General features: G+C 55.1%; 1 protein-coding gene across 1 annotated transcript; it reads right to left on the minus strand.

Moving 5' to 3' along the window:
* Nucleotides 1-1,873: 1,873 nt before the first annotated feature.
* Adss1 (adenylosuccinate synthase 1) lies at nucleotides 1,874-24,311 on the minus strand. The gene is made up of 13 exons (XM_052184927.1): nucleotides 24,022-24,311; nucleotides 15,753-15,855; nucleotides 12,496-12,558; nucleotides 12,086-12,136; nucleotides 11,705-11,771; nucleotides 9,643-9,750; nucleotides 9,397-9,478; nucleotides 9,139-9,265; nucleotides 8,258-8,412; nucleotides 7,301-7,425; nucleotides 4,986-5,083; nucleotides 3,304-3,453; nucleotides 1,874-2,286 (listed from the first exon to the last, which is right to left on the minus strand). Exons 1-13 carry the CDS (start codon nucleotides 24,211-24,213, stop codon nucleotides 2,234-2,236), a joined length of 1,374 nt encoding a protein of 457 aa, XP_052040887.1. The 5' UTR covers nucleotides 24,214-24,311; the 3' UTR covers nucleotides 1,874-2,233.
* Nucleotides 24,312-24,671: the final 360 nt, after the last annotated feature.

The raw sequence follows: 24,671 nt of genomic DNA on the forward strand, positions 1-24,671 counted from the left end.
AATTCTAAATAGAACAAGGGTCAAGTAAAGTGTACAGGGCAAGCCCTGTAACAGACACCTGATGGAAGTGACTACTGACCACTGTGCTTCTCCCCACCCCCCACTCCCCCCACCCTTGTCCCTCCTTCCACCCTCCCCACCCACCCCCTCCCCACCCCCACCCCCTCCTCCCACCCTCCCCACCCCTCCCCCCACCCCATGGTGGTTTCCCCAGCTGTAGAACTGGATGGAATGGATGCCACCTCTGTGTGGAGACATGTGTCTGTCACCTACTGCTTAGCTCAATCCAGCGAGCTGGCTCCGGAACCACCACTTGGAAGGCTGTTGTTCAGGTTAAGAGAATAAACTTTTTCTCCCCAGAATCCCCACTTTCTAATGCATTCTGTACACGTGCATGGGGTTCAACTGGGTCTGACTCCCTTTCTGGCATGAATGTGAAGTGTCGAAGTCCCCAGATGACGTCATGATTGAAGGTTAATATGACGTGATGGCTGTGATGGTTTGCCTATGCTGGGCCCAGGGAGTGGCACTAATAGGAGGTGTGGTCTTGTCAGAGTACGTGTGTCACTGTGGATGTGGGCTTTATTACCCTAGTCCTGGCTGTCTGGAAGCCAGTCTTCTGTCTGCCTTTGTATGAAGATGTAGAGCTCTCAGCTCTGCCTGGACCATGCCTGCCTGGATGCTGCCATGCTTCTGCCTTGATGGTAATGGAAGCCCGTAAGCCAGCCCTAGTTAAATGTTGTCAGTGAGATCATGGGTAATTGGCTTTTACATGAGCCCTGGTTAGAGGAAACGGCGCACCGAGAATGTGTCTTGAAGTGTACCTTATCCCCATCTCTGTCCTGTCTCTCTACTTCCTTCCTGATGAATGCCTTCCACCACAATACTTCTGCCTCACCATAGACCCATGATAATGGAGCCAGTCTGACCACCGACTAAAATCTGTGAAACTGTGATTCAAAGTAAATCCGTTCAGTCTTTTTTTTTTTTTTTTAGATGTTTTGGCATAGAGGTGAAAACACAATGAGATATGTCTCCAGAATGGGGATAGCCTGATGTACCCCAAATGCCGGGGATAGTCTAATGGACCCCAGATGCTGGGGATGGCCAAATGGACCTCAAATGCTGGGGACGGCTTAATGCACCCCAGATGCTGGCACAGCATTCAACAAGGCCTCTTGATGGCGCAGTGAGCACAGGAGCAGAGGCAGTACTAGTTAAGACTATCTCATTCAGTCTGGAGAAGTTCCCAGGGACAGTGACCAAGTGTGTCTGAGGCGCTGTCTGGGCTGCTGTGTCCCTGGAGGCAGGAAGGACTGCTATTCCTGGACGCCCTGGAAGCTCTGGAATGGATGTATGCGGACGGTCACTTCTGGAAACCCTGTGATACACCAAGTCTGTCTGGCGTGAGCTTGCTGCATTTTGTTTTCTGACCAAGCATAACACTGTAGCTCTTTAACAATGTAAGAGTCCGGCTGAGCTCAGTGATGGCCATCTTGGTCAGAGCACCACCAGGTAACACTGGCACTCTCCCAGCTCTGGAGGACAGCGTCCCTCAGCCATCCCACTGTGAAGACACACGTTGTCATTGCCTGAGGAACGGTAGTTTTTTGTTTTGAAGGCAGGCACCTTTCTGGTGACCTTAAGCCACTTTTGTCTGGCTTTGTGTAAGCCTTTTTCTCTCACCCTGGGAAACGGAAAAGATTGTACTTTGTGCAATCTCGCTTCTGTCTGCTTCCGATTTTCCTTTCACGGACCCTGTGCCGGGGGCAACACTCCTCATACAGCTACTTGGGCTTTGTTCTCTGGGAGGGTATCAGGTAGACCACGGTCATTGGGGAAGGTTGTCACTAGTGATTAAAAGTAACAAGGATGAAGTCAGAACGGGTGTAGTGACCTCTCGGTGGCTCAGTGACCCCTGGCTATGTTTATTATGACATGGCTCCAAGAACACATACCGTGTGACAATCAGTCATTGAAGGCCTCTGTTACGAGCACTTAGGCTCATTTTAAAAGCAGATTTTAAAAAAATGTACACAGTGTTGATTTCACACATTTAAAACTGTTGTAGAATTCAGTGGGCCAAGCTGAAAACATACATAGAAAAATAAAAGTATGGAAAATAGCTTCTGATTGTTTGGTTGACGGTGTCGGTGGTACTGCTGAGGGTCTTGGCTGCGGCTGTCCCTCGTGGTGGGAAGTGCAGTGTGGCCTGCCAGCTTCTGCTTGCCATCTAAAACAGCTGGATCATGGACTCTCTGGACTTTCCAACGCCGACCCATTTGACTGAAAGGCAGTGGAGCAGAGCACAGAAGAGAGACCATGAGCACAGACCCTTCTCAGAGGGAAGACGAGAGCTTCCTCAAAAGCACACGAACCTGAGTTTGATCCCAAGAGCCCAGGTTACAATGCTAGCCTGGTGGAGTACCCTGATAATTGCAGGTCCAGGGAGGTGGAGCCTGGGGCTCACTGGCCAGCAAGCCCGGCCCACTGGGGAGCTCTAGACCAATGGCAAAGCTTATCTTTGTCACACAGTGTAGACAGTGTTCCTGAGGGCGAGCCCCAGGCTGCTGTCTGCCTCTGTATACACGGCCACACACTTTTAAAAACGTCCCTCAATGTTATAGCATAGCAGTTCATTCCTCTGGCAAAGCAGCTTTCTGTTCACCAGGCAGAGTGTTGTTTTTTAAATAGTCATTTTTAGATTTTTAGAATTTTATTTTATGTGTATAAGTGTTTTGCCTGCATGCATGTATATGCAACATACACACACACACGCCACAGAGGTCAGAAGAGCACATAGGATCCCCTGGAACTGGAGTTATAGACAGCTGTGAGCTGATATGTGGGTACTGAAAGCCAAACAAACCTTGTCCATGCAAGAGCAGCATGGCTCTTAACTTCTGAGCCGCCTTTCCTGCCCCAGAAAAGGAGCATTGAAAACTGCACAGTGGGCCCCATAATGGGTCATTCTTCCTAGGGCAGCAGAAAGCAGCTCCTATCCTGTGCCTCTCCTTGCCTGAGCCATAGGGATTCACCCTGAACCTTCTGGATATATCAGGATGACAGGGCACATACATACTGCCTGCTTTTTATACCCTAGGCTACACCCTAGGTTGAGTCACTGGCTGGAGCCATGGAAATGTCCTACCCCAGATGGCACCTGTTCCCAACTCCACCTCTTCTTGTCTGTTCCATTCCTGTGGTTACCGCCTGGGGGTTCTTATTTCTCACTAGGCCTTGTGTTGGGTACAGGACCTTCAGGGTATCCAAGGCTGAGGGCGTGGGGCAGGAGGAACCCACCTGCAACACCCAGGTGATTCTCCACGAAGCGCACATAGCTCTGGGCCTGCGGGGGCAGGTCCTCCCACTTCCTGGCCCCCGTGGTGTCCGCTTTCCACCCAGGCAGTGTTTCATACTCCACCTCCACCTTCTGCAGTATCTCCTGGTTAGCTGTGGGTGGGAGAGGGTGGGCTCAGCAGGGTCCCATGGACTATCCTGCTTGTGGAGATGGCTGCCTTCTTACCTGGTGACCTGGCAGACAGGACACTCCCGAGGACAGGACGGGTGGCCCTGCCGACTTTTCAGCATTGGGCAGTGATCAGGGGACTGCTGTGGGGCTCAAACATTGGCTGTGCCCCTCCTAGCCAGAAAGCATGGCCAGTTCTGAGACACTGGCATCTGCTGAGTAGCCACAGGATTGTCAGCAGAGAAAGTCTAAGGCACAACTGGACACTATAAGGGATTCTAGAATCCTGAAGCCAAGGTATCCTTAAAGGTGCATGGTTCTTCCTGCTTGGGACACCCAACTCTGCTGGGATCCCATGGCTCACAGTTGACACATCACCCCTTGATAATGGAAGATGCTGGGATGGGCAACCTTTTATAAGGCTTCAGAGCCAGACAGTACCTTTCCTGGGTACCCCACATTGCCACAGAGCCCAGAGCCATCAGCAAGACTCTATAAACTTGAAGCATCATCCTTTCAGAGGTCAGAGGTCAGTAGGGTCCACCACCCAGGCCTCAAGGATGCACATGGCTCCACAGCCAAGGGACAGGGCAGTCTGTCTGGGTTTTTTTGGAAGTGGCCGGCAAGAGGCAGTTTGCCTACAATGTGCTGCAGGGGAGGGAGTCTCAGTTGACAAGATCTGCTTCTGACCTGAGGCTGACGGACATATTCCAGACAAGAAACCAAAAGCCAGGAAAATATCCCTGAGTTTAAGAAAAGACAGGGCTGCCAGGTGTTGGTGGTGCACGCCTTTAATCCCAGCACTTGGGAGGCAGAGGCAGGTGGATTTATGAGTTCGAGGCCAGCCTGGTCTACAGAGTAAGTTCCAGGACAGCCAGGGCTACACAGAGAAACCCTGTCTCGAAAAACCAAAATAAATAAATAAATAAATAAATAAATAAATAAATAAATAAACAAACAAACAAAATAAAGAAAAAAAGAAAAGAAAAGAAAAGAACAAGAAAGAAAAGACAGGGCCCAGAGGCACAGGAGCCTGGCCAGACCCTAAGTGTCACTCAGGGGTGAGCAGACAGCTTTGGGACTAAGCACCTGTTAGCATAGGCTAGGCCCTGAATTTTATCCCCAGCACCAGAAAATAAAAGAAAAAGGAATCCGCTCATGGGGCAGGTTTTCTCATCTGAAATGCATTTTCCTAGAGACCTAAGGTTTTCAGGGCAGCTCATGTCTCCTGAGTCTCCAGGCTGTCCATCTCCCTGGGGCGGGCCTTTCTGAGGCTAGTGAGGGTACCAGGGTGCTCCCAGCAAACTTTCAGCCCTGTCCCAACACATTTCCAAGGCACTAGAAGGCCTGAGGCTTCCCAGAGTTAGACCAGGTCTCCCCAAGAAACTGAGAGACTAAAAACAGATGACCTCTCCTAGTCACCTAAAAATTAGTGAATGTCTATTCTAATGCTCAAGACATATCCCAAGAAAAACTCAGAAGCCAAGAAAACTCAGGTTTGCTTTGCTTCACATACCAGGGAAATAGGGAATCCTCTTCCCGTTGAGCTTGTAGGAGATGCCAACTTTAATCTCGCTCAGGACATCCAGGATGTCCAGCTTGGTCAATGCCAGCCTGTACCCAAAACAAGATACAGACAAGATGGAGAAACAGTATGCTGCCATTGCTTCTGACTTGTTTCTGCCCTCCCCTTTCTCCTGTAGTATGCACTGAGCACAGTAAAGGTGAGGGGATTTCCCCCAGCGCAATCACTGAACAGGCTAGAGGACCGCCTGCCTCTGGGCGGAGTCCCGAATCTGCTGTTTATGTCCCCTACCTAGAGAGCATCGCTGGACTCTGGGCTTTCTCTCTTGCCAGCGGGTGCCTCCTCTGCCCGATGCTCTTACCATGTTTGCCCTGTAGCACGGCTTGTGGGGCCTACTGCTAGAGCACGGTACCCACTTTCCCAGGATGCATCTGCTCAAGCATCACTCCAGAGCAATACGGCAGTGGCCTTTCTTGGCCTTCTTCAGAACAGCTTTGTACCGAAGTTTCTTCCCTCCCCCCACTCCCTTCTTTTGCTCCCCTCTTTCTACACACACTCCATCAGTAGAGTTCATCTGGCTGTGCCTTCTCAGGCTGGATGTGGGGTGCAAACCCGTGCTACCCTGCATCACGTCACAAGGTCTCAGCTACTTCTTCCCCTGCCACACGTTAACAGCTACCTAGAAATTCTTTTCCCACCCAGGAAGGCTCTGGTTGTCTTCAAACCACCAGAGACTGTCCAGTGCTGGTTGGGAAGCTTTGGCCCTTTTACCAAACTAGAGATGAGACAGGGAAGCCAGCATCCTAGGAAGTCTCACTCTGTCCCAGGAGAGGGTCCTAAGCAATCAGACCTTTGCAAAGACCTGCGGTCTACCCTGTGCTCCCTGATACTCCTGAAGGAAATTGTTCTAGTAACCCAATTGAGAGCATCCTTGGAGGCTTTCTCTCACAGGCCCATAGGGATCGGGGACCCGGGAAGGCCCCTGTTGTGGGTGGAGGGATGCCTTGCTCTAGGTCCATACACAACCTTGAGCCCTTCCACCTATGCCTCCTGACTGTGGGAGGCTTTCACATTCTCTGAGGGGGCCTTTCTCACTGGGCTCCTGTATCCTCAGGGGCGTTAAGCCAGTTCCCAGTTGTGCACAGGAGCTGTGAGGCTGAGTCGGCCCCATACCCTTCGGAAGGCACCCGGAGCCCTGCCTGCCTATCTGCTTCCCAACTCCCTCTCAGAGTTCTGCCTGTGGGATGAATGTTCTAGAAATGCCCGTTCTTCTGGCTTAGAGACTACCACTGTACTTTGTAGGATGTCCCTGAGCCCTACAGACAAAACAAGTGGCCACGTCTGCTTGTGCACGGTGCTCAATGACTCCCAGAGATGGCCGTCCTTGAGCATGCTCTGTCCTGGGCCTGGCCCTTCAGCTCAGGGTCAGCCTCACCTTGCACTTGGCCCCACACCTGGGCAGCGTCACACCAACTCTCACGTGACCATCACAGTGACTTTGGATGGGTCAGGATGGAAGTGTGACCCTGTCTAGGTTTGTTCCACACCTATAGCTTCCATGTTAGTCCCTGGTGTTGGCCTCACTTTGGGAAGCTTGGTTAGATGGAAAGACTCCACACAGATGTTGGGTCCCGGCCCCTGAGAGGAGTTCCACTTGCACTGCGGCCTTTGGGAGGAAGAAGATTCCTATGTGATGCAGCTTTGATGGTGCCTAGTCCTAGCCCTAACCATAACACTAACCCTAACCCTAACCCTAACCCTAACCCTAACCCTAACCCTAGCCCTAACCCTAACCCTAGCCCTAACCCTAGCTCTAGCCCTAACCCTAACCCTAACCCTAGCCCTAGCCCTAACCCTAACCCTAACCCTAGCCCTAGGCCTAGCCCTAAACCTAACCCGAACCCCAACCCTAACCCTAACCCTAACCCTAACGCTAACCCTAGCCCTAACCCTAGCCGTAGCCCTAGCCCTAACCCTGGCCTTAACCCTAGCCCTAACCCTAACTCTAACCCTAACCCTAACCCTAACCCTAGCCCTAGCCCTAGCCCTAGCCCTAACCCTAACCCTAGCCCTAGCCCTAGCCCTAACCCTAGCCCTAACCCTAACTCTAATCCTAGCCCTAGCCCTAGCCCTAACCCTAACCCTAACCCTAGCCCTAGCCCTAGCCCTAGCCCTAGCCCTAGCCCTAGCCATAGCCATAGCCATAGCCCTAACCCTAGCTCTAACCCTAGCCCTAGCCTTAGCCCTAGCCCTAGCCCTAACCTTAGCCCTAACCCTAACCCTGAGTTTTCAGAAGGGCTGCTTACGCAGTGAAGCCATTGACCATGTGAGCATATCGGAGGATCATCAGGTCCAGCCAGCCGCAGCGCCTCTTCCTGCCTGTGGTGACCCCCCACTCATGGCCACGGTTCTGCAGCAGATCTCCAATTTCCTGTGGGAGAAGAAAGGACCGTCTGTGCCCGCCATGTTGGGTACTGGCCAGCTCAGGCATGGCGTGCACCCGCCTGTCTCCTGTGCTCCTGGCCTCCTCTCCTCTCCATCCTCTTCCAGCTGAGGACTCACACAGGGCTTTGCTCCCCAATATGGCTCTGGGAAAGCAGCACTCGTTCCGGAAGCCCAGCCTGTGTGTGGAGGCACAGGCCACCCAGCTCCTCTATCCTGTTTAAGTGTGGGCAAGTGAGAGCGGGGGATTGTCCTGCAACTTGGGGTGGGGTGTGATTTATCTCCCACCCTAAACATAGCCCACCGCAGGCTCTCTCAAACATTTCCCTTTCCTGGGACAAGAGCCATGTTTCATTCCAATCAGGTGTCATGTAAGGTCAGGTGAGGAAGGCCAGGGAGAAGATTCTGAGGCCTCAGTAGCTTCCAGAAATTCTCCCAAGGCCAGAAAGGTGGGAACAAGGGCACTGCTTTCAGCCTCTAAGTTAGTACTGAAGACTTCCCACTTGTCTGTGGGCATATACTTGATAGAAAAATGGGGTTGTGAACACACACACACACACACACGCACGCACGCACGCACTCACGCACGCAAGCGAGCACACACATGCACACACACCCCTTTTATGAAGTGTGTTGCTGATGGGGTTGGTTGGGCCGGACTGGCCTTCAAAGCCTCTAACACCTCACCTCTGAGCTTGTACTGTAAAAAGTCACCACTCGGACATGGAGAATGTTCAGCAGGGCCCTCCCTCCCCCACATACCTACGGCTCCACCTGACACAACCCCAAATATCCCATTCCACCCCAGTGCTGGAACTCACATTGATCTGCTCTGTGGGGAAGGCCCCAATGCCCACACGGGTGGTGTAGGCCTTTACTACTCCGTACACATCACCTATGTTCTGGGGCGGGATGCCCAGGCCGGTGCACACACCACCCACAGTGCAGTTGGAAGACGTCACAAAGGGGTAGGTCCCTGCAGGAGAGAACAGTCAGTGGACACTCATTACCCTGTGCAGATCCCAGGGCCCAAGAGGCCTTTTCAGCAAAGGGCAGTTGGAGTCCCTCTGTGGCGGTGGTTCTCAACCTGTTGGTTGTGACCCCTTTTGGGGATCAAATGACCCATTTGGGGATCAAATGATCACATGAGTTGCCTAAGACCATCAGAAAATGCACATTTACATTTACATTGGTAACAGTAGCAAAATTTCAAGTGTCAAATAATTTTATGGTTGGAGTCGCTACAACATGAGGGACTATGTTAAAGGGTCACAGCATTAGGAAAATTGAGAGCCACTGCTCTGTGGGGATCACACGGCCAGCAGTCTGGGGGCTCTCCTGGGGCAGTGGCCTAAGTGGGATGCTATGGAAGTCACACAGGAGCCTGTACAGAGGTGGCCTGGCTTCCCCAACAACAGGGCAGAAGACTGGCGTGCCATGGGGCTAGAGATCTGCGGATCCTGGCCTTGCGAGGCTCTCTTGACCCACATCTGGCTTCTCCGTCCCAATTCCCACATCTTGGTTCAACCTCATGTTGATGCTCCCTTATGTAGATGAATTTAGGCAGACAGGACAATGAGATCCTTGTGGCAAGTGGGAGGTGGCCCGTTTCACTCGGCTGTTCCATGAGTTTTTAGAGTCCCCGGTAGATACGAAAGTTGTTGGAGCCCCTCAGGATAGACCTGCGTGGTGGAGGGCTCACCGAAATCTATGTCAAGCAGGGCGGCGTTGGCACCTTCCACCAGGATCTTCTTGGGAGGGCCATGGAGAGCCTCGTACATGAAGTAGACACCATCTCGAACCATGGGCCTGATCCGCTCAGCAAAACCCTGAGAGGACCGCGCAACCATGTGAGGTTGCAGGAGAGTCCAAAGCCAGCAGCAGTGCCTGCAGGGACTGCTGTGCTCCGCCCAGGTCTGCCCCGCCCCCACATGCTTCCCCAGTGCCTGGCCTAGTTTACCTTGAGCCTTTTGAGTTGACCTTCCACATCAATTTCCAGGTTGGGGAACATGGACTGGTGCTGGTGGGCCAGGATCTTGAATCTGTGCAGGCAACCCTCACCGTGACCCTCTGATGACCCGCACTGGACCCGACGACCCTCACCATGACCCTCTGAGACTGGACCTGATTGCTCTGTTTCCCAGCCCGTCTACCACCACCTTTCCGTGTCTTACCCCTGGGCTGTGGGAGGGGTGGGCAGACCTACCTGGCAGAAAACTCGTCAAAATCTGACAGGAGGTCACAGATGCGGAGGCCTGTCCGGGCAGCTTTGGAGGAGTAAGTTGGTCCGATTCCCTTCTTGGTGGTGCCGATACTGGAAGATGCAGAGTGGGTGCTGCTGAGGAGCCCGGCTCATCCCACCCAGCTTCCGGCAGACCCGCGGCCATCCCAGGAATCAAGGCCAGAGGGTGAGAAGAAGGCCACCCAGCAGCAGCAGCAGCAGCGGGGGCTGGAGGCTCAGCCACTGCAAGGCCATGAGGACGGTGTAAGCAGCAGTGTGAGCAGCAGTGTACGCAGCAGTGTAAGCAGCAGTGTACGCAGCAGTGTACGCAGCAGTGTAAGCAGCAGTGTATGCAGCAGTGTAAGCAGCAGTGTACGCAGCAGTGTACGCAGCAGTGTGAGCAGCAGTGTACGCAGCAGTGTACGCAGCAGTGTAAGCAGCAGTGTACGCAGCAGTGTACGCAGCAGTGTGAGCAGCAGTGTACGCAGCAGTGTATGCAGCAGTGTGAGCAGCAGTGTATGCAGCAGTGTACGCAGCAGTGTACACAGCATTGTACGCAGCAGTGTATGCAGCAGTGTACGCAGCAGTGTACGCAGCAGTGTACGCAGCAGTGTGAGCAGCAGTGTGAGCAGCAGTGTACGCAGCAGTGTACACAGCAGTGTACGCAGCAGTGTGAGCAGCAGTGTACGCAGCAGTGTACGCAGCAGTGTACGCAGCAGTGTGAGCAGCAGTATACGCAGCAGTGTACGCAGCAGTGTGAGCAGCAGTGTACGCAGCAGTGTACGCAGCAGTGTACGCAGCAGTGTACGCAGCAGTGTAAGCAGCAGTGTGAGCAGCAGTGTATGCAGCAGTGTACGCAGCAGTGTACACAGCAGTGTACGCAGCAGTGTAAGCAGCAGTGTGAGCAGCAGTGTACACAGCAGTGTACGCAGCAGTGTACGCAGCAGTGTAAGCAGCAGTGTACGCAGCAGTGTACGCAGCAGTGTACACAGCAGTGTACGCAGCAGTGTGAGCAGCAGTGTACACAGCAGTGTGAGCAGCAGTGTAAGCAGCAGTGTATGCAGCAGTGTAAGCAGCAGTGTAAGCAGCAGTGTACACAGCAGTGTGAGCAGCAGTGTAAGCAGCAGTGTATGCAGCAGTGTAAGCAGCAGTGTAAGCAGTAGTGTACGCAGCAGTGTATGCAGCAGTGTACGCAGCAGGGTGCAGGGTGCAGGGTGGGTGGGGAAGAGAGCCCAGGGCTCCCACATCAGGGCTTCCCCTGTCCGTGTCTAAACATTGGCATTAGTGCCTTGGCCTAATACCACCACCTGGGTCTTGTGTGTGTTCACGTAAAAGTGTGCTTGTGCTAGTGTGTATATGTGACTGCATGTGCACCATGTGAGTAATGTACCTGCACAAGAGCAAGTACACATGGCATGCTCGTGAATGTGAACGTTTGTGTTCATCATGCATGTGTGCAGGCACCTGTGTACCCGTGTGCACATGCAAACACACGCTCATGAATATATGCAGAGTTGTGGAAGCAATGTGCCTTGACGTGTGCATTGTGCACCTGTGCAGTGTGTGTAAGTGTGTGTATATGTGTGACTATGTGTGAGTGTGTGTGTGTATGGGGGGGCGCTGACAGCTTCCCACCTGCATCCCTGGCACATCTGGAATTCTCACTAACATTTCTGCATGGGCAGAAGGCCGGGCATCACTTGGGCAGGAGTGGGAATCAGGCGCTGCAGTGGCTGTTGGCCAAGCAGGGGCAGTCAGGCCTGTTCAGTGTTTGTCGTGTTTCCCTGTGGGATGTGCACGTGCTCAGGGTGGTGCAGCCGTGGCAGGAGGTGGCAGTGGCAGCTAACAAAGTCAGGATGTGACCCCCCCAAGGCTGGACTACTCTGTTGTCCTTGCAGGGTTTATTCTCACAGGACCCCTAAATTGGTTGATGATGGGGGTGGGGGTGGTGCGGCTCTCCTGCTCAGACGGGACCTGCACCCGGGCCACCAAGATGTGGAACTGGAAGTCCCCGGGAAGAGGAAGAAGGGTGGCAGGAGGAACTTACTTCTTCCCCTCTTGTGCTTGGCGTTGTACTTCCTGTAGCCCGTCCACTGCCTGGTGGAAGTCGAACACTGTCGCCAGCAGCGGGCACGTGGGCAGGAGAGGAGAGAGGGCAGGGGTTTGTTAGGGACCTCATTTTCTGTATGGTGTCAGGAGAAGGGGCCAGTGGTGCCTGGCTGCGAGCAGAACCGGGTTTCCAGAGTCCCGGGATCCACATAGGGGTGACCAAGTAGGACCCCGGCCGGCTTTGACCTCGCTGCGACCCTAAGGCTCATTAAAAAGAATAAGGCTCAGCAGCACGTGGCCCCAGGCGGCCCTCCAGGTCCTGAGGTCTGTGCTATGGAGGGGCAAGGAGGGGCCAACCCCAGGCCCATGGGAACCTTACCAAGGTGAGCCCGGTCAGAGATGATGAGCCGCTTCTCCCAGTCCTTCAGCCCTGCAGGGAGGGATATGGCAGAGATGACAGATGTGTGCACTCTTGGGTGCTGAGGGCCACGCCCCTCAGCACCGTTGGCTCCGAGGGACCACATGCATTGCACAGCGGCCACTGCCTGCTCTGGTGCTTGCTACATGCTGTGGCCCCTGGGCTCCAGCACAAGACACCACAGCCATGCTAGCGCTCCTCTTTCTCCAGCCCCCTTCCTGGATGTCCTGCATCCTGAAAACCTAGGGGCCTGTGACGCTGGAGGCAGTTTTAGAGAGTCTGGACTGCCCAGCTCCTGCCCTGCTGTCTGCTCTGCAGAACTGGCACACAGTGAGCAGCCAGCGAGTGGGGCAAGGTCATGGAAGGCCTACCTTTCTTCTCGTTCTTCTCTGCCTCTTCAAACAAGCCCGGCAAGTGGATGACCACACCATTGCCTGCAACACAGGGCACGGACTCATGACTAGTAACATTCAAATGGGATCGGCAGGCTGCAAGGGCAAGCAACGCCACTGCCCAGACCCGGGTGATGGATACAGTCATTCTATCGCATGCAACAGCACAGTTCCACTCAGGGACACTGGGCTCAGACACAGAAAATATGACCCTACAACCCACGTAGGTGAGGTCTCAAGTTGCCACCCTCATGAAGACAGAGTGTAGTATCAGCTTCTGGACCCTGGGGGAGCAGAGGGTGGACAGTGGACTGGGGTTTAGGGCTCCATAGTGTTGGTGTGGGGAATGGAAAGTTCTGTAGATGGCGGTGTGATCTCCCTAAGTCTCAAGCCCCAGAAGGACTGAGCACTGAGCCTGCCCCAGATGGTGACAGCGACTTTTTATATCTGACACATTTTAGAGGGTAGAGAGGCCTCTGCAGGGAGAGTGGACAGAGCTGTGAATGTCAAACGCTGGATGTTCCTTAGTGCCACAGGGATGAGCTGTCAGGAGGTCTAAGCACCCTGAAACACGGGCAGATGGGGTGTCTGGGGGAGCAGGCACTCAGCCCCAGCTGGCGTGTGGCAAGGGCAGTTACGGAGACCCTTAAAAGGCTTAGCTTTTAACTTGACACAGCCTAGGTCACCCAGGAAGCAGAGACCTCAGCTGAAGAACTGCCTCGATCATGGCCTGTGAGCATGTCCCAATTGCTAGTTGATGTAAACGGCCCTCGCTCAGTGTGGGCGACGCCATTCCTAGGCAGGGGCAGTGTAAGAAAGTTAGCCGAGGCTGGGCACGGTGCAGCATGCCTTCCATCACAGCAGCCTAGAGGGAGACGCACAGTAGATCTCTATGACTGAAGGCTAGCCTGATCTACATACCAAAACTTAAAGAATGAGAAAGATAGATAGATAGATAGATAGATAGATAGATAGATAGACAGACAGACAGACAGACAGACAGACAGACAGATAGATAGATAGATAGATAGACAGATAGACAGATAGACAGATAGACAGACAGACAGAGCTGGGCATAAATGATCCAGAGAGTGAGAGCCAGTAAGCAGAATTCCTCTTTGGTTTTTGTTTCAGATCCTACTTAAGTTCCTGACCCGGCTTCCTTCAGTGATGAACTGTGACCTGGAAATGTAAGCCAAATAAACTCTCTCCTTCACAAGTTGCTTTTAGTCAGCTTGCTTCAGCAACAGAAGGCAAATAGGAACGGAGGCTGTGGTGACCTGTGGTGACCTGGTGACCACTGTAAACCAGAGAGGAGGCTGTCTTCCATGTGGTGACCTGGTGACTACCATAAACCAGAGAGGAGGGACTGAACTTCAAACACAGCCCAAGTCCCAAACCCACGAGCCGCCTGCTCCAGGCCAGCCTAGCAGGAAGCCCTCTTTCTAGCCCAAAAGTAAGGAAGCCAGGGGCCCCAGTCCCCTGCTCCTGCAGCTCCCACTCCATGCATGCCTCCAGGGCTAGCCTTCTCTGCCCAGCACACCAGATTGCATCCCGTTCTAGGGGGATATGACTCTGATCTCAGAACAGCCGCTTAAAGCCCACTGGAAGCATGACATGCAGGCCCAGAGTCTCAGCACTTGGGAGGCTGAGGCAGGAGGATCATGAGTTTGGAGCCAGTCTGGGTTCTTGAATTCTCAAATCAACCCACTTCTCCGTGTGAGGATAAGCCAAGGCTAGGCTTGGCTTTGGAGAGGGTTCAGGATTGGCCTGGACTACACGAGACCCCACCTCAAAAGCAAAGCAAAGAAAAACAACACAATCTAAACTACTGCCTCAGTGACAAGGACTTCTGAGTGAGCAGAACATTCTGGAATCAACTGTTTGCCTTGACTTTACAGTGGGTAATTTAAAATATTTTATTGTACTGCATTTTATATATGTGGGTGTTATGCCTGCATATGTCTGGACGTACGTGTCCGGTGCCCATGGAGGCCAGAAGAGGGTGTCAGATATCCTGGGCCTTAAGTTACCGACTCTTGTAAGCTGCCACGTGTGCTTGGAATTGGAAAAGCAGCCAGTGTTCTTAACCGCTGGGTTCCTTCTCTGCTCCCCAACCCCCACAATGGGTGAATCTTATGATGTGTAAATTGTGGTTCGATGAGGCAGTTCCATAAGAATAGGAACCACTGAGATATGTGGACCCTAAAGGTTCCCAGGACCCTACAGGCCCCGAGGGGCTATCCTTTATCACGGAAAAATAAATACATGGTCCTCGGAGTAAGTGCACACAGGCGGAGGGAGGGACGCGGGCTGCTGAAACCGCGTGGCTTGGCGGGATAGGGTCTGGACTGAGGAGAGCCAGGCAAACAGAGATCACGGTTGCCCTCAGGAGGAGTCCTATGCCAGCCTCGCGGGGCTCGCCATGGTATCTTAGGGTTGGCAGAGGGAGGTGGAACACCAGTCCAGATCGGAGTGACTCAGAGATTACACAAGCCACAGTGGACATGAAAGGTCACCCAAATGCCACAGCGTCTTGAAATAACACCGCAGCAGAGCGAGGAGTGTCGCAAGCCGAGGTCCGGCACGGCCTGGTGCTCCCGCTGAGCGGGCACCCTTCGCATGAGCACGGCACCTCTGCTCTTGAGCGAGCTCCCAGATAACTGCCAGCCACTCTCCTGTTGTCAGGGCTGAGCAGCCATGTTCTGGGTCATGTGTGTCTCCACTGTGCTGCTCCACCAAGGAACGTTCTGGATGAGTAGAAGCGGGTTGTATCTTACAGCCTTCCCAGAGGACAGGCTGCGCCCTGCTCTGCCACCCTACCGAGCACACGGAGACAGGCCAGCTCGATAGCTGGGGCTCCTTGTTGTGCAAGGTGACTATCACCACCATCCTGGCCCTGAACTGGGAGGGCTAGAGTCAGTGTGCGCTTGAGAGGAGGGGCTCTATGGAGTCCGAGCTCTGACTCTCCCCACCCCAGCCCCTACCCTGCAGATTCCCTTCCTCTGCTCTGACACAGTGGGCCAGCCCTGTGCTGTCTGCTGGCCTTGGATGGGCAGTACCTTACTGCATATGTGCCCAGGCTGTTCCCAGGCCCATGAACTCTGAAGGCACAGTGTTACATACTCACTCGCACACATACAAACATACCCATGAACTTGAACACACACATACACACACACACACACACTGGGATCCTGGTTATGGAAGTCAGGCTGGGCTGCAGCGGCACTCACCAATGAATGACACGGCCTTGGTGTTGATAATGCCGCTGGGCAGCAGGTGAAAGTCATACTCCTTGCCGTCCACCACTACTGTGTGCCCAGCATTGTTGCCCCCCTAGAAACAGAGACCAGAATGAGCTGCCGGTTCCTGAGTGTTGAGGAGTATCCCATAGGGGCCTGCCTAGTACCCTGGCCTCGCTCCAAAGCAAGCTCTCTCCCTACATCGTGCGTAAGACCCCAGTGATGTCCAGCGATAGAGCTCGGGGAGTCTAGGTCAATGGTCAGGGTCTTGGGCTGAGTTAGTGTCTGATGCTGCATTGGTCAGAGATTAGATGGAGGTGCTCAGGCCCAGCCTGCTCGCAGGGCTTAGTGCGGCCCTGGCAGGTGGACTTGCTGACCCCCCCCTCTCCACCAGGGAGGAGTGAGGAACACTCCCGTGGACAGCGCAGACTCAGACCCCACAGCCCTCCTCACCAGGCCCCGCCCTGGGTAAAGATGAAAGGACCAGGCGACTCCTAGGTCAGCCTGTTCTGGGGGCTCCTTCTTGTGGGACTTCAAGCTGGCTGTGGGTAGCCCAGCTCGATAGGGCTTTGGCTGAGGAGAGGGCCAGGCTCCAGCATCCTTCTGCCATTAGCCAGTCACCTGACCACAGCACACAGCGCCACGCCCTGGACAGCATGTCCTCAGGCTCCCAGAGGCTCATGGTCGTGAGTCACTGAAGCTCCCTTGCCTTTGCCTGTGGTATCCTGTCACCCACATGAGGCTGGGAGGCTCCTTAGCATGTCTCTGTCCAGCAGGAACGTGAAGTTTGGGTGTGCTGGTGGGTCTGGGGGGAGCAAGGCACAAGGGCCTTCTAGAGCAGTGGTTCGCAACCTTCTTAAAGCTGTGGCCCTTTAATACAGTTCCTTATAAGCCGGGCGGTGGTGCTGCACGCCTGTAATCCCAGCACTCTGGGAGGCAGAGGCAGGCGGATTTCTGAGTTAGAGGCCAGCCTGGTCTACAGAGTGAGTTCCAGGACAGCCAGGGCTGTACAGAAAAACCCTGTCTCAAAAAAACAAACAAACAAAAAAAAAATTCCTTATGTTGTGGTGACCCCCAACCCTAAAATTATTTTGTTGCTACTTCATAAGCATATTTTCCCACTGTTATGAATCATCATGTAAATGTCTGATATGCAGGACGTCTGATATGCGATCCCCCAAGGAGATCATGACCCACACGTCGAGAAAGTTATGGCCTGCAGTGCCATATCCCACCTGCAGATGGCGCTGTGGTTCCCTAACTGCTCACAGCAGCTTTGGGACCCAGGCTCAGTACCAGCTCCCTCCCTGCCCCAGAAGACACACCAGCCAGGCACATGACACTTTTGTTTACCTTGCTGGTGGAGCTACTGAATCAGGACCCTCAGTGAAGGTTCACCTCCCTTCCTGACTACCCTAAGCACTAGGGTAAGAAGCATCACATCTACCAGGCCCTGCTGAGCTAGGCAGCCGAGGATGCTGATGCTGAGACCCTGGGGAAGGGCTCTCCCTCCAAGGGCTTCACTCCCCATGAATTTTAAGAGTAGGCCCAAGACCTGAATGCCTAAGTTCCCTGTCTGCCCTCTGGGAGGCTTATTACCATGTAGATGACAGAGACGGGTCAGCTAGATGTCAGCTTCATGGTGTGGACCCCAGACACCCAAGTATTAGAGAAGCCATGCTGTACAGTCTGTCCGGAAGCCTTTGAAACAATTCTGCTGGAGCTGTTGGCTGTGCAAAGGGTGGGGACAGCCTGGGAGGCTCCTCAGCTGAAGGTGACTTACAGGGAGCTCCTGATTCTTGGGGTGGCTCTAGGCACATGAGGGCACCTCCTTAGGAAAACTGGAGGTAGCAGGCAGTCTGTCCTTACAGCCTCTGTGAGCAGGTGATAGTGACCCTGGGCTGCAGGAGAAAATGACCCGGAGCAGGACAGGTGTCGTGCTGGACGGGAACTGCCTAAGAAGAGGAGGCCCAGAGGAACTAGCGGGAAGAAGAGAGTATGTGTGGGCAGGGAGTGAAGGAAGTGGGAACTGAGGGAGGCTGCCTGCAACTCTGGCTTTGAACTTGCCATCAGTGAGGCACAGCAGATGCCTGTGTCCTGCCCCTAAGCTTGTAAAGTCACACCATCAGCATGGGGACAAGCCCACAAGGGACCGTGGCAGACTTGGGTTTGGAGACTGTATCCATGCTTGGCTTTGCCACAGCAAGTGCAGAATTGCTGCCACTGCCTTTTAATTCCCCCAATATGTGAACACCCACAATCCTGTTTCCTGCCTGAGGCAGTCAAGATGGTCTCAAAGAACAGATGTGGAAACTGAGGCCCCAAGAGAAGACAGGCTGCCCCAGAGCCTAGGGGGAGAAGCTCTGCTTGGGCTGGCAGGCCTCCGGGGACAGCAAGGTGGCCATCCCACCTCCCACTGTGGCCAGGCCCAGGGAACCCAGACACCCCAGGAGGGATGCTCTTCCCCACCCTCTCTGAGTGTCCAGGGCCACGTCAGCTGGCTTGGGGACACGGACAGCAAGCACCCGCCTGTCTGTGTTGGGGGTAAACACAGGTGCCTAGGAACAGGCATGCGTACCAGGGGCCAACAGATATCAGATGACCTCAGTGCCAGAGCCACTGCAGTGCCCAGGCATCCAGCACAGGCCATTGCTAAGGCATACGTCATCCCAGGACACTGGGCTTCCAGCAGCCCTGCAGGCCTCAGGGTCACAGTCCCCCTCTTCCCATCGAGATCTTAGACTGACCCGAAGCAGGGGACAGTTGGTGGAGATGTAGGAAAGAGACCCTCCCTCCCCCCACATCCCCCCCCCACCCGCACCCCCCACACCGTTTCTTTGACTTTACCAACCCAGGCCAGACATTCAGTCCGATCTGGGCATGATGAGAGTCACCAACCTCTTTTAAAGGGTGTGGGACATTTAGAGTTGCCTAGTACCGCTGATTAGACGTGGCTTCCATACAGGACACTGACTGGGTGAGGAGAGGCAGAGGTCAGCTCTGTCTCTGAGGCTCATCAATTCCCTACGTGGGCAGGTTCCTGAGGGCCCCGTGGAGCTCTACACGGTGGGGGTGGGGGTAAACACCACCTACGCCACTGTGGGCTCCAGCTCTGGTGGATGGAAAGGTGTGCCAGCCTCGGGCTGCTCTAGGGCATCTTAGAACTCAGGATCTCACTGACCCTCCAGTACCAGGATGAGTTCAGCGGTGCCCGAGCAGCACTGGCCAGTGTGTGTCAGGAATAGCCCAAAGACCCGCGATGGCCCTGCCCTACTGTGGAAGCCTTCTCTCAGCATGACCACGGGTTGCTGAACACTAAGGAGGACCTGTGGTGTCAGAGCCAACTACCTGCTCAGGCCTCCCTTCCTGGGGGTCCACCGGAAGATGACCAGCTGCCTATGTTTGCAGACAGACACCAGACACCCAGGCACAGCCTTCAGGGCCCATCGGCAAGGGCAGCTCCTCTCCATTTACAGTGTGAATGGTGTGGACTAGTACCCTTGGCATGGTCAGCCCAAGGCACACCAAGACACCTCTCACCATTGGGCAGGTAAGGGGAACGGCTACATGGACAGCTCAAAGCACATACCTCAAGATATCTGTACCTCTCACACCAGGGTTAGGGCATCCAGGAGCCTGCCGGGCATGGACGGCAGTGCCACTTGGCACATCTAGGCTCCTCCCAGGCTTTTCACCACAGCACAGTTCTGAGGACTTTGTGTGCACTGAAGTGGCCCTAGCACTCTTCGATAGCCTGGCTGGTCACCCAGAGCCCTCAGGCCCTGGTGCCCAGGAGTTTAAGACAAGACTCTCTTGTCTTTGGAAGACAAAGAGGGACCAGATCCTGCTCCAGATCCACTTGGTCCCAACCTCTGCTTTGCCCTGCAGTTACGACCCTATATCTTCAGTGTGAGACAGGGAAGAGTCTGGATGCAGGCCCTGTAGGGACATCCTCTGACTGGGATGCATTGCAGAAACCAACACTCCTTTCCTCTGCCTACCCAGGGCTAACATGCAGCTGGAGAGCCCACCTGCCCCCGCAGCCCTGTGATCCCACCCAAAGGCTACAATGCTTTTCCTACAGTCATCCTGTCTGTGGCCTTCTGGACACAGCTCCTCCTGACTATCCAGGGCCCTGTCAGTGCAAAGACCCTGAGCTTAGCAGAGGTCCTCAGGGCTGGGTGTAACCAGCAAGTGTCCCCGTGTCTCTTTTCAGGACTGCCCCAGGGCCCTGCTGGGCAGAGACCTGGAACAGACCTCCAGGCCTAGTTAGGCTCCTCCATCCAGGAAGGCCGAGTATGCACACAGAGCACCCACAGCAGATGTCGGAGGCCTTCCTAATCCTCTCCCTATCTTTGTCCTCTAGGTCCCTGAACACAGGGCTGTGGCATTTGCCTTCCACCAGGGGGTGCTCTGGGCCCCTGCCTTCCAGTCTACATAGTTCCTATTCTGGCCTGATTATCTGTAGGTCCCTGGTAGGGTACAGTGAGGTGGCTGAGATAGCCAGAAGGCCCCTGCGTAATCAGGACCTCTGCCTCTTCACAGACAACAGACTCTGTGCGAGTGGCATATGTGTCAATGTGCTGTGCATACGAAGGGCGAGCTAAGGAACAGGCATTTAGCACCCAGGGCTCCTGCACCTCTGCTTCTGGTTCACCTCAGCTCCTCCTCAACTCTTCCAGCCCTGCAGGGGTTTCTGCACACCACAAGCTCACCACTGCCCATCTCTCCTCTGTGCGCTCTGGCTGCCCTTCAGGCCTTGGGTAGCATGTGCTCTATGTGCTTGTGGGACCGAGCCTAGACACTAACGAGTCGCAAGCTCCACAGTCTAGCCATTGTCCTGCTCCTGTCCAGGCTCACAGACACACACTCACCCCCTTCTTTCCTTATAAGGAGAAACAGGCTTGAACAGGAATATGAAGGTCCTTCCCAAGGTGATGTGTGGCTATGTGACCCTGGGAGTCCTCTTCTGGAGACACTGCTTGGCCATCAAAGCCATCACCAAGTGTGGGCACAGGGAGACCTGCTTCTAGAATCAACACCAGGCATTCCCAGCACAAGGCTGTGGCCCTTCTTATCCTCCAGAGGCCCCTGGGGCAGCCTGGGCTCCAAACCACCCCTTCTCCATTATGTTCCCTTGGAGGACGCTCCAGAGCTCCTGCAGACTGCACGACATGTCCCAGCATGGAACTTCAGCTCACCGTGTGCCACTCTACTAGAGAAGGCTCTGGGACTCCAAGCCTTGTGGTCACAGCCATGGCTATCTGTGGCTGCCTGGGGCCAGCCCTTCCACAAGACCTCTGCTCCACTTGGGAACGGTACATGGACTCATGGTAGAAACCAAGAGAGCCCCCACCACAGCCTAGCATTGCACATGGCCAGATGACAATGCCCTAGCACCCTGAGGATTCTAACCTGCAACCACTCGGAAGAAGAGTCTTAAATCCCAACAGGCTGGCAGCCTGGCAGTGCCAGGCAGGCTACTGCAAGTATCAGAGAAAGATTACTGTGGGCATAGAAGGGAGAGACTAGACTAGCAGCAGAATGCATGAGGAGATAGCGGCCAGCACGCTCTCCAGGTGACAGGTACATCAGACCCATCTGAGGGAGCATCTGGACACAGCTGGCCAGTCAGGCCGCTGAGGAGGAAAGATGGAGGTCACGGGAAGTAGAGGTGCCTGGGACTCCAAGGGAGAGGAAGAGAGACGAAATCCCTCAGCACAGGAGGCAGTGATGGCCGTGATCTGCAATGTGCCCTGAGCAGGAGGTCAGGAAGGCTGGCCCGGAGGCGAGTGAGGGTGGAATCAGAGAGGAAGACAGTGCAGCCCTCAGCAGCCTCGGATGCAGGGTGGAGGAAGATTGCCCATGTGTCAGGAGGGGTGGGGCAGGGACACAGGGAGAAAGAAGGATGCAGGTAGGACTCAAGGCCAGAGATGCTGGCTGGAGGGTGATCCTGGGCTCCAGCATTGCATTCTGACACATAGACCCCCCAGTTTATCAAGGTAGCAAAGCAAGAAATGAGGGCAGTTGGCGGGGCTGGGCAGAGTCAGAGCCCAGGGTAGTGGAGACCAGCAACAAGTGTCTGTGGACACGAAAAGGGAAGCCAGATCTGGAGGACAGCAACACTGGCATGGAGGGTTAGGTGGTGGGACAGCTCATTCTCCAGACGCCCAAGGAACGGGCAGCCCAGCGGGCTGTATAGCCTTGTAAGGCAGCCAGCTCACTACGGGGGACTTGCCTGCATCCTCGTATTTGCCAGCCCTGGCCAGGCTTCAGGCTGCCCTCGGGAGCCCTCATTTGGCTCATGCGCTCCTTCAAAGCCAGAGGCAGCTCACCTAGCCCCCGCCCCGTCAGCCTCTGGTCACACCGGGCTGGCCACAGGCACATAAGGTCAGGGAAGATTTGGGAGGCCAGTGGCAAGCAAAGATGTCCCTGCCAAGGGGAGGGACAAGTGCAGAGAACCAGAGTCACCAAGTGCTTGCAATGTCCCAGGGCTGGGTACCCGGGGGAAGGACTGGAGGTGCCTTCCAGAGGGGGCTGAGTGGTACCCAATGGAAAGCTGACTCTGTTGCCTTGTCCATGAAGTGGGGGGAAGAGGGTAGGCCTGTCCCATTATGGTGGCTTGTGACAAAGGCTGGAAGGGACTCAAAGGAACAGTTAGTTTGGTTCTTCGACTTTTCTGAGCCTCAGTTTCCTAACCTGTGGAGGAGCTCTATGGGAGGCCCCTGACCTGTTAGTTCATTAGAGATGGAAGAGAGACATGTCTCTACTCTCATATTCTTCAGGGGAACACCTGTTTGGATCCACTGGGGCGGTTAGGTGGGAGGGAGAGGTAGCCCGTCTGAGTCGGTGACTGTGGCCCTGCTGTGATCTTTGAAAGTCCTGTCAAGTAACGGGGATCTGGACCTGTCATGCTGACTTGTGCATAGAGCAGGGATAGACCATCTTCACCCAGAACTGTGTCCACAGACAGAGGCGGAGCCAGGGACCACTGAGGCTCACTGCAGGTCTTCTCTGACCGTGCTGACCGAAACCAGCAAGTTGTATGGAAAGACTGTAGGTGCTGCAGGAGCAGAGGGCCCCGGGGGAGGGAGGGTGGGGGCTTTAGTGCTGGGTCACTGGAGAGGGCAGGACTCCAGGCCACTGGGAGTTGCACACACACAGAGCTCGACAAAGCATGCAAGGTGTAGGGATTAGGAGGCCCAAGGTCTATCCTTAGGACCTAGAGGCTTCAAGGGAGAGGGGTGAACAGGGTAATAGAGTGGGCTATCTCCTCATTCTTGGGAGAACTTCCAGAAATCCTCATCCCCAGCTGGGCAGATGTGGCCCGGAGAACCAAGCCATGCCTCCTGAGCCCTGCTGGGGGTCCCCGGGAACTCAGAAGAAAGCCACAGAACCAGGGAGAAAGAACTCAAGCAGGTGTCCCCGCCTTCATTTGGGTCAGCAGCCATAAGTGAGGCTCCAAACCCAGTATGACAGACTATCTTCCTTCAAACTGAGCCCTCTGTGCCGAGGTTGACACCGCAGAGGCAGTATGGCTGTCAGCTGCAGCACGGCACCACAGAGACCCACGCAGACCCGACTGCTGGCCCCAGGAAGTACCCACCCACTGTCCAGAGCCAGTCGGAACAAATGTGGGTGCTCAGGGCACTTTGCAGCTGGCCAAGAGCACAGAGCCTGTCTCTGGCCTTCTCTGAGCACTACCAGTCACTAGGTCACCCTGCCCGGAAATCTGCGGCTCCTGCCTTCTCCACAGTCAGCCAGGACCTCTTTGAACTCAGCCTCAGGCCCTGCCCGACCCTGCTTTCCTCTGGGTTAGACCTCTATCTTCATCGCGCCTCTGCCTGGCTGACTCTCGGAGGGGGGGCACCCCTTCTGAGAAAGCAGCTCTCCCCGTTTTCTGCCGGCTTAGGCCACCTCGACCCATCCCGTTGGGGCTCTCCCCACCGGAGGGCCCACCGTCACTGCCCTGGACCGCCCTATCCTGAGGATCCCATGTCCCAAACTCAGCAACTTATATTTTTAGCTCGGGCTCCTGCCATTGCCCTGGGGAGGAGGTGGGTGGGTGGTGGGAGGCCACGAGTGAGAGGGTGTGTGTGGGAAGGGAGGGTTTAGGTAGTGGGGAAGGCGCTCCTGGAAGGGAGGAATCCAAAAGGCTGTGACCCACTCAGGGCCCAAGAGAAAGGGGTTCGTCCGGATCCCGGGGAAGGGGAGAGGCTCGCTGGGCGGGTTAGGGAGGGACTCGGCGCCGGGCCCGCACCTGGCAGCGACTGACGATGTCGGCGTCCGTGGCCAGCAGGTCCACCACCTTGCCTTTGCCCTCGTCCCCCCACTGCGCGCCCAGCACCACGGTCACGCGGGAGCCTGTCGCCGCTGCCTCCTGCTGCAGCCGCCCCCTCTTGACTCCGCCTGTGCCGGGGGGCCGGTCGTTGGAGGCTCGGGTCCCGGACATGCTGGCTTAGCTCCTCTGCTGCTCTGGGCCAAGGGAGAGCCCGCCGCCGCCAGAGCTCTCGCTCCATTAAATGCGGACGCCTAGAGAGGGGGGCGGGCCGGGGGCGGGTCCTGCGCACGCGGTGACGCACCTCGGTGACCCGCGGCCACAGCTCCCGGGTCCCTGCCGCTGTCGCTGCAGGTGGCGCGCACTTAGGATGCAGACACCCCAACTCGACTTGGGGAAGCTGATGACTCAGAGCACCCGAGGACGTGCTGCACGACCTGGACTCTACCCCCGCCCACTGGCCTGCTAGGACTAGCGTTTGGGGTTGCGGAGGTGGCCTTTTTTTCTTTTTCCTTTTTAAGGGGCAAGAGAATGGTTAGCAAAACCCCCAAATGTTTCTTTGCCGCTAATCTGGAGGATCTGCCTGAGGGATCACCTGTTTCTCCCCCCCCCCCCCCCCGTTGTGAACCTCA

This window comes from Apodemus sylvaticus, chromosome 6 (genome assembly GCF_947179515.1).
Source record: "Apodemus sylvaticus chromosome 6, mApoSyl1.1, whole genome shotgun sequence".
Lineage (NCBI taxonomy): Eukaryota > Metazoa > Chordata > Mammalia > Rodentia > Muridae > Apodemus > Apodemus sylvaticus.

Excerpts from the sequence above, each read along its gene's own strand:
- Adss1 (XM_052184927.1), bottom strand. The coding sequence starts at position 24,213 with ATGTCCGGGACCCGAGCCTCCAACGACCGGCCCCCCGGCACAGGCGGA. Across the intron at positions 11,772-12,085 it reads CTCTGACCGGGCTCACCTTG|TGTTCGACTTCCACCAGGCA; the intron begins GTAAGGTTCCCA and ends TGCTGGCGACAG. Across the intron at positions 9,266-9,396 it reads GTCAACTCAAAAGGCTCAAG|GGTTTTGCTGAGCGGATCAG; the intron begins GTAAACTAGGCC and ends CGGTCCTCTCAG.